At 39.9% G+C, this 9,723-nt stretch overlaps 1 protein-coding gene across 1 annotated transcript; it reads left to right on the top strand.

Moving 5' to 3' along the window:
• The first annotated feature begins 1,143 nt into the window (after positions 1 to 1,143).
• On the top strand, positions 1,144 to 9,414 carry cdhr5a (cadherin-related family member 5a). The gene is made up of 14 exons (XM_088370961.1): positions 1,144 to 1,291; positions 2,062 to 2,234; positions 2,306 to 2,368; positions 2,436 to 2,525; positions 2,611 to 2,697; positions 3,498 to 3,602; positions 3,682 to 3,867; positions 4,070 to 4,160; positions 4,730 to 4,827; positions 4,910 to 5,116; positions 5,425 to 5,538; positions 5,655 to 5,721; positions 6,005 to 6,165; positions 8,251 to 9,414. The coding sequence occupies exons 1-14, from the start codon at positions 1,207 to 1,209 to the stop codon at positions 8,830 to 8,832; spliced, it is 2,109 nt and encodes a 702-aa protein (XP_088227087.1). The 5' UTR covers positions 1,144 to 1,206; the 3' UTR covers positions 8,833 to 9,414.
• The last annotated feature ends 309 nt before the right edge of the window (positions 9,415 to 9,723 follow it).

Raw genomic sequence — 9,723 nt, forward strand, 5'->3', positions numbered from 1 at the left:
ACAGTTATCTTACCCCACTGATTCTGGACCCTCAATTCCTGTGTAATAGATGGACATTTAAGAAATGAACACAGTAATCATTCAAATATGAATTTGTGGAAAATGTTATCAAATGATACTAGACATTGAAAGATGTGGCAATTTTCAGCTTGTTCCCTCACGAGTTGCCATAACGAGTCATTTGCGATTTGTTTGGCACCATTTTTATGACTCCCTTCATGACATAACCCAAACATTTTTTTAAATTTTGGTTTGGGACGGGCTGTGGCCAGGTATACCTATACTCTACTTCGAGGTGTGCACTCCTTGCAAGTGTTAAAACTAAGATGGCCGCCTCCTGTCAACGGAATTAGTGGAATTAATAGAGTGTATGGAACCAGGGCAAGACTACATTTTCATCTGTATTATTTTGAAGTTTGAAAGATCATTATAATTTTGTACATATGATCATCTCAACCTTCTACAACTTGATTCCTGACCTCGCATGAATAAACCACAGGTTAGTCGTACAGGGGTGTCAAACTCATTTTTTTCGCGGGCCGCATTGTAGTCATAGCTTCTTACGGAGGGCCATTATGAATGTCAACCCAAATAAATGTATGATCACCTCATATTATATACAGTAAAAGCTACGAAACAAACTAACAAATAACTCGTTTTCAAATCAGACGAGTAAAAACTGGTCAAATATTTAAAAAAAAAGATATTATTAAAAGTGAAGACAATTTGCAAGTCTAGTAATGACACACGAATTTGATGCACAATTTGTCTTCGTGGGCCACATAAAATGATGTGACGGGCCATATCTGGCCCCCGGGCCTTGAGTTTGACACCCGTGGGTTAATAAATGCAGTGAAGCCTTGCTGAGACATCTACCTGCCTTCAAATTGCACCTTGAGAGAGCAAGAATAAATGTTCCCCACTGTTAACATTCCTATTGTTGATTTCCCTGAATGCATCGGGACTGCCATTGCAAACAGAGCAGTTAAAACAGATGCAAGTATTTCTGTGGGAGGCTGTCAGGCCTCTGCTGGCATCCGTTTAATGTGATATGCGCCCGTAAGATGAAGTCACAAATGTCGCAACTGTAGTTGACTCCCACTCGCAAGGCAGCACAGACAGAGCATTATGTGGAGTACCAGCTTGTACCACGGGCTCCTCATCCTCCCTGTGTCTTCATTCTGTTAGTGCCCCACAAATCAGGACATGGAACAAAAATGGAAACGCCAACCTGTGACCGTCATCATCATCATCACCCTTTGTTTTTGTACGTTTGGTTCCGCTCAAAGACGTAAGTAGTGCTCTTATCTCTACTGAGAACTTAATCTGTTGCTGCTGACTGCAGGAGGATGTTGATCAGGCTGCTGAGAGAGAGAGTTAGTGTTTGTAGTTTTTGCAGTGCTGCCAATCCTATTTGCCTTACAGGCATCTGAAAAGTCATTAACCAGACACAAAAATGGGAAAACCCTTTTTTTTTTCCTCAAACAGAGTTTAAATGTGGAAATGTATCTGACCTGCATTTTACTGAAATCGGTCAAAAGTCCAAGTTTGAGTGTTCAAAATCAACAAGAAGAAGCACATCGTTTGAGTGTCCAAGTCATAACTTGTTGTCTTGTTCTGTAAGTTGGAAAACAGTAGATATGGAAGTTTACAAAGACATATTTTTGGTAGTATATGGTAAAAGTTGTAAGTTAATATTTATAACTTTCTTGTATCACTGTGAAATCTAACAAAGAATCATGCAACCCTCTTTGTTTTGGGAACTACAGTATGTTTAGGCCACAATGTTTTTAGTTAAGTTTTAGAACCTTCAGCATGCAGTGGAGTGTATTATCATTTTGTCTTAAATGTAATATTACATTATAGTATTGGTTTATAGGATATAGGAGAACTATTTGGACAATAGATATTTTTATTATTTTGTCTTATATACGTAGTACATATTATACTGTAGAAGTACCATTAGCAACAATATTAATTAATCTAATTAATATTAACTAACCGTATCCAAATTAATAATGGCGTCACAAGGCCTTGATTGATTTTTCACACTTCTCTCAGTTTGTACAGTGCCTGCTGGGCCTGTGTCTGTCCCAGAGAACAGCACCGCTGATCTCCAAGTGGTAAAAATAAGCTCTGGTAGTGACGTAACACTGAATGTTGTGGTGAACCCTGAAGAAAAGTTTTACCTGAAAGGCAAAGTCCTGATGGTGAAGAAAGAACTGGATTATGAGGTAATCTATTGAGGGTTGCATTTTGCATTTTTCAAACTTACATCATATTACAATGGATGAGTGTTTGCTAGGCTTTGCCCAGCAGAGCAGCTCTGGTGGTGTGGGTACAATGCAGCAGACCAGGCTCCAAATCTGTGAGTACAATATCATGTAATAAACTGACACACTTCATAAATGAATCATCATTTTGCTCTATTTAAGGTTAATGAGTCTGTCGAAGTACTGGTGGAAAATATAAACGATAACCCCCCAAACTTTGCTCAGAATAACTACGTACTGGAAGTAAATGAGGTGAGCCGTTGGACTTTCTTAACTTATCATTCATTCATCTCCCGTTGAACATGACTGTGAATTTTGGACTTTTTGACTTCCCCAGCTAACACCTGTCAATTCCAGTGTTGGACTGATAGAAGCCACTGATGCTGATTCTGAACCACTATTTTATCGCTTAGAGTCTTCCATGGTAAGTAAGACTATATAGAAACTGAAGTAGAATTATCATGATCATGACAAGCAGTGGCAGTAATGTTGTACAGTAAGCCCTCGTTTATCGCGGATAATTGGTTCCAAAAACCACCCGCGATAAGTGAAATACGGTCACCAACAAGAAGTACTGGGCAGGCTACGAAGTTAGCGGAAAGATGGTAATTCACGATCGTGCTATCACAAGAAAACGGACTTCTAAAGAAATGTAAACGAACATTCGGAGCAATACTACATTGTCCTAAATGTTAGACACATGTTTCCTCAATTTAGACGTTTTATTTTGACTTTTAAATGTTTTTTTTATTTGGAAAAAAATCGGCGATGTAATGAAGCCGCGATAAACGAAACGCGAAGTAGCAAGGGATCACTGTACATACAGAATCTTTGTAAAGATATATGTTGAGGTTATCATATTTAGTTACAATTAGACATACGCCAGTAAGAAACAGGAGACCAAGAACATAACCAAAGCCAGTGTTTTTTTAAAGTTCCATTTCTCCCGTGCCCTTCTTTATTTCATTCGCCTGGAAAAAGGCAGTTACAAGTCTCACAACACCTTGTATGATGTTCTTATCAGTGTAAATTGTGACTGACAGCGGCAGTCAGAAATAATCCATTGGGTTAGGAATAGTGTTGTAAAGGATTTCACACATATATGAAGGGTTTCCTTTGAGTCACAACAGTGGTATGTTATTTACTCGTATATGGTCATGTCGTGACCATTTCACTATGCCCCTTTGGTCTTAACTCAATGTTCATTACTGTCTGTTACATTAGGACAAATACTTTCGGCTGGAGAACATCAACACTCCAAAATTACTTGTGAAAAGTGTTATAGACTACGATGTTGTTCAGAAAATCTCATTGATTTTACACGTACAGGTAGGCTACAGTGAATTCTCCCAGCACAACTCCCAAGACTTGTAGCTCAAGTAATCTTTGTTGTCAAAAAACCTTACAGGACACATTTAATGGGTCAGCCTCCAATGAGCCCTTCTTCACATCCGTGGCCACCATCACAGTGCATATAAAGGATGTAGACAACCGGCCGCCCTGGTTTCAGCCTTGCTTAAGGACTAATTTAGGGCTTGCCAAATTGTGTGTGAGCACTGGTTATAGAGGCAAAGTCAATCTGACTGAGAAGGAGGTGAGTACACACCATGATGATATAGTACTTTCAAAGCCTCCAAATATAAAAGGTGCAAAGGTACAATCACACATGCATCTATCACCTTGTTTTCACAGTCTGTTGGGAATGATGTTGTACTTTGACTAATTTGATGCAGACACACGGAGGGCAATTAAAACAAAGACTCGCTATAGAATGAGAGCATGATTTGAATCCACAGGAAGGCCCGCTGACGCTGGAACCCGGCCCAGTTTTTGCAAAAGATGGAGACAAGAACAGGAGTGAACAGATCAGCTACCGGATTTTAAGAGGTACTCATTTGATTGATTTATTGATGTTTTCTGATATAGGGCCACCACCTCTTACGCTTTAGACATGAATTCTTGATAGAGTACCATTGATCGAATCAATCTTACTAATATACTAGAAATTGAAGTCACTCAAAATTGCAACTTTTTTTGAGACGGATCTATTATGTTATAATGTTCACATTCACACACCACTACCACAGTTGATCTGTATTTTTGACATCACTATTTTGTACTAGTTCCAGCCAGGTCAGTCATAACTGTGGTACAACACAACGCTTTATGTGTTTGTTTGTGGTTTGTTTGGATTTTGAACTTTCCAAAACAAAATACCTTTGACTGAAATGAAGACGTGCTTATTTTATATTTACAAAAAATTATAGAGTGCATAGAGATGAAGACCATGGCGCACATTAGGCCACGACTTCCTCCTCCTTCCTCATTATTGCAAATATCCCAAAAGACAGTTCGTCATGAAGTCATACACAATGATCTTTGTTTATAAAGGCTGTAGTTGATACTCAAGGTGGATTAAACCTTTATAAATTATTTACATTTTCTTGCCAATGCAGGGAATGATGGAAATCTATTCCAGATAGATGAAGATACAGGAAATATCAGCATGACGAAAGCTGCCGATATTGTGGGCCCGATAATACTCACAGTTATGGTAACACAACATCACACTGGACTGTTGTTTTCCATTTTGTTATTCACATTTTTGTATATGTTTCCAATTCCAATGCACTCAGGCATCACAAGTGACCAACAGGGATCAGTTTGCTGTGACACAGGTGACCTTTGATGTGACCAAGAAGAGTAGAAACCCTCCACACTTTGAAAAGGAGCGTTACGAGGGCTTTATTTACAGCAATTCTATACCTGAGAGCATGATCCTCAGAGACCGCAGTAGCAGCAGACCCTTTAGGGTCCGAGCTCGAGATGAAGACTTTGCCGGTGTAAGTTCTTCAGTTTTGATGGAGGAGAGGCCATTAGGTGGCAAGTTTTGGTTTTAATTGACTATTATTTTCAACCCTTTTAGCCAATTAGCAGAAGACTATTTAGAAACACTTGATAAAATACAAAGCTATGACTTGATGTTCAATATTTCTGCTGTTACCATAACATCGACACCAGCCTGCCCTGAGTTGTCAAGAGAGGCTCCTCAACCGACCAAATCAGTTTGATGCTATCTGAAATGACCCTGCACTTAACTGTATTGAAATACAGTAACATTTGACTTGTGAAATGATTATCTGTATTTCAGGGTGTGAATCCGGATGTAAAATATGAGGTGCAGTACAGCAGTTACGTCAACGTGACCTCAGATGGTTTTGTGATTCTGAAGAGAGTTGTCAAAACGGAGTCGTTTGTTTTACAGGTGAGCATTAAGGTAACAAGCACAGCAACAATAAATGCCAACATATTTTGACTTCTAAATTGTTGGTGGTTTATCCCCTCTCTCCCCACCCCTCCCCTCCCCTCTCTTAAAATCAGCTTAGAGCAGTGGACACAACAACAGGAGAATTTGGTACAGCCGCCCTCTCTGTTCAAGTTATACCTGGTAGGAGAATCACTTTACAGTCTACCGCCTCTAATTCACAGTCACGAGAAATCTGACGAGGACTTAAATATGTAGGCAATAGAGGGGAATAAAATACAATTAGAAAGTATCCAGACAGCCTCTGCTAACATGTAAAATACAGTACTGCAATTGCTTACGCAAATTGCCTTAGCACCTGGGGACTTGAAGGAAAATTTATGATTTGAGCATTTTAAAAAATGGTGAATAAAATGGATGTACATGCAGACTTGACTTTTACATATAATTGTCATAATCTCTGCAGCTGATGCCATGCCGTCCCCTTCAAATGTTGGCTATCGTGCGGGTGACATGGCACTCCTCGGGCTGGTTATGGCGGCTTTGCTGGTCCTCTGCCTTATTGTGATTGGCTTCTTGATTTCCCGTCTATGGAAGGGGCACTCCAGCGGTGATAAAATATGTGAGGTCAGTGTTTCTAGCTGTAAAAGCTCATATAGTAAAGAAATACACACATTAATGACAGAACACACATGCATATTTTATATATTCACCGTATTGGCCCGAATATAAGACGACCCTGATTATAAGACGACCCCCTCTTTTTCAAGACTCAAGTTTGAAAAAAGACTTTTTGAACACCAAATTTAATTTGTATACAGAAAATAATTACAGTACACTCTCTGATGAAGGTGGAAGTTACTGTCGAAACTGTCAGAAAAAGCTACTAAGGTAAGACCTTGCAACTTGTCTGAACAATGTCTGAATGGCAATTACAGTACATCTGAAACAAATGATTATAACAATATATTCAAGAGAAAAAGCATGTTATTTTGCCTAATTCAAATCATACAAAAACTGTCTATCACATCTTAATATCTGAACATTTAAATATGTAAACTAAAGTGCAATCACATTTGTAAATGAATGGCTTCTGGTTTTTAAAATGTAAATAAACCTACTGTTTCTGTTGGGGAGCCTGAGGACTGTATAGGCCCTATACTATAGGGGGTTGGCTCGGATGGTTATGCTCTTTTCGCCCCCGGGTGTCGGTCAGAACACGGGAGGGAAGACATGGTTCAGTTTTGATTGCTTGACTGAATTATTGGCCAAAAAGGTAACAGGTATTGTGGCTCATAGGGGCATACAGGCAAACTGGCAAAAGGGTATAGGCACATGTTTGGTCGTAAGGATGTGAGAGCAGGTGTGTGTAGTGTACATGGGTGAGTCTTTGGGTGTGTGAATGTGATTCTTGTGTGTGTGATTCTTGGTGAAGTGTGTGAAGAGTGTATGTGGTTTGTGGGGTGTGTGTGTGTGGATCTGCAACAGACAGAAATACAGCATGTAAGTCAATGCTCACACCAAACATAAGTCATTGAAACAACAAAATATATTTGCTGGCGACCGTGGCGCTGCATAACAGCTACTCGTACGATGCGAGGAAAACTTAAAGGAGCGCGCCGAAGCTATCAATCAAACGGCGCACACACAAAACAAACAGCGTTCAGACAAACGGCACAACAGTAGACAGTAGTGACAATGAAATGTATATGCTCACTTTGTGTCAAAGACGCACACAATCACAGCAACACATTCGATACCAGCAACTTTTAACTTACCACAAGCTCCAACAATCGCGATATGCTGATGTAACTCACGCGAGACTTAAGGCGCGGTGACATAACTGGCCAACATTTTAACTTCAACACAGGAACCTTTCTAACTGTTTCTCCATTTTCTGTTATCTCTTCTCTTATTTTCTTCTCTTTTCTTTCTTACCGCTGTTTTTTATTTTTCTTCTTCGTGCTACCGCTACTTTTATTTTTCTTCTTCGTGACAGGGGTTCGCTTTGGCCTGGGGAGTTAAGTTCAGCAGTCGCTTTAAAGATATCTGGCGCCATCTCGCGTTGTGAATGGGTATAATGTCTAGACCCCGAACGTAAGACGACCTCCACTTTTTTAGTCTTATTTCAATGCAAAAAACACCGTCTTTTATTCGGGTCAATACGGTAGTTCATGTTTACGTTTGTCCAAGCAAATTCTTTGGATTTCTTGTTGACAGTGAAATACACAAACAGCAAACGTCTCTTCAAATCAGAAAATTTGGAACATTATTTATATATACATTATATATGCCCCCCCATAATTGTTAAAACATATTTTACAGCCATAAGTTTTTCATGTTAGAAGGTAGACTACAATTTTAATTTTTATAAGCATGTTATTTATTTTAAAATGTAAAGAGGCTTTTCATGGAAACAGAAAAGGCACGCACCGACAGCAACTGATTGTATGATTATTGCTACTACAGTTATTAATTCTGTCATTATTGGCCAGATGCATTTCATTATATTCATAAGCCAGATATTAAAGAGGTGTTTTTATGTAGTTATTAAAAAAAGAAATCACATTCCCTATGAATTTTCATCAAGAAGCACACACCAGGAATTTGTTGAAATATGCTAACATGATGACACCATCTTTATACAGTGAATGAACAGAAAGTCTCTGAAGCCATAATCACATTACTTTCTAATCTCTGCACTGGTTCTAGTGCTTGGACTGTCTGAAGTCTGAGCAGCCAAACAGGGGCCGCAGAGACTCCCTGCAGTACACCAATGATGGCTTTCAGAATGAGGCTGACGGAAGCCGTGGCCGCTGGAGGAAGGCCCTTCCCAGGCGGAGCACCTTCCCCGGGGGCCAAGTCATGCCATTGGGGAGACGCAACCGGCACTGTTCCTCCTGCGGTGTCTTTACTAACCATGCCCCCAAAGGGAGTCCCTCAGTAAGACCCTCCAGGAGAGGGAGAGGAGATGGAGATGATTACAGCTCAAGGGCCATGCTGGCCAAGCAGAGGAGGAAGGAGGGGCAAAAAACTGTATGGTTCAAGGAGATCGAGGACTCCTCAGACATTGAGGTGGAGATTATCCCGGACACGGTGGGCCGGGTGGAGGAGGAGACGCAGGAGGAGCTGGAAGGGGAGTTGGTGATGGAGGGAGTAGTCAAAGACCCTGCTGCCCCATGCAAAAAAATTAATGATGGGCAGGAAAACCACAGCACGGAGCCTAGAGCAGAGCAGGACAATGGTAGCGCCGCATCGGAACAGGAGAAGGAAACAAACGAGCGGGGTGGCTGACAGGACGTCCGGCTCAAGTCAGTATTACTTTTGGACACTGTCTGCAGCCAAGGTCTGAACAGTCCAGTCCATGAAGACTCAACACGTGGATATAAAATATTGGTTTGATTAGCACAAGCTGCTCAAATATCATTCTTTCTTATGATGACGACTCAAGATTATACTTTAAAGCTCAAACGTCAGTCTTGTGACGAGTTGGATAGGTTTTAACATTTGCCAAGTAAACTAAACTGCAACATCAGTCAATATGATGGAGCAAAAAGAAAAAGACAATCAGAAAAAAAAGGTCTTTCCTATAATACATGCAGTTTTAGAGTAGTTACTGCTGCATTACAAATATTGAAAATGTGCACAATTGCAGTGGTTTTTTTATCTTAACAAATATGACAGCTTTCATGACTGAAATTCACAAATGTATTCAAGTGTGTCAGTGAACACACCCCAGAGAACATACTGTTGCTACATTGTGTGTTTGTTTTATTATTAATTCACTATGTAGCTTTGAGGTAATGGAAATGGAACAAGACTTCTGAATATCTGTAGGATTTTAATAAAGAAAAAAAATCAAGAAACCTTAAAAATATCTTTTCTACTAATCCTCGTCAACTAATTCTCCTGAGTACATGTTTGTTTCTGCACATTTTAACATTGCTGTGAACACATTAGGAATAAAATATAGTGTTTATTAGACAAAATATCACCTCGGTCCAAATTGTTTTGGATCATGCAATGCAGTCAAATCTAAGAACCAGAGATGGGACCAAGTCACACATGTGCAAGTCTCAAGTAAGTCTCAAGTCTTAACCTTCAAGTCTCAAGTAAGTCCCAAGTCATTTTTTTCTTGGGCAGGGCAAGTCAAGTCAAGTCCAAGTCAAGTCCTTAAATAGGTCA

The sequence above is a fragment of the Syngnathus floridae genome, chromosome 3 (genome assembly GCF_059516105.1).
Source record: "Syngnathus floridae isolate MCC-2025c chromosome 3, RoL_Sflo_1.0, whole genome shotgun sequence".
Taxonomy (NCBI): domain Eukaryota; kingdom Metazoa; phylum Chordata; class Actinopteri; order Syngnathiformes; family Syngnathidae; genus Syngnathus; species Syngnathus floridae.

Excerpts from the sequence above, each read along its gene's own strand:
- cdhr5a (XM_088370961.1), top strand. The coding sequence starts at position 1,207 with ATGGAACAAAAATGGAAACGCCAACCTGTGACCGTCATCATCATCATC. Across the intron at positions 4,161-4,729 it reads CAGCTACCGGATTTTAAGAG|GGAATGATGGAAATCTATTC; the intron begins GTACTCATTTGA and ends TTGCCAATGCAG. Across the intron at positions 5,117-5,424 it reads GAGATGAAGACTTTGCCGGT|GGTGTGAATCCGGATGTAAA; the intron begins GTAAGTTCTTCA and ends TCTGTATTTCAG.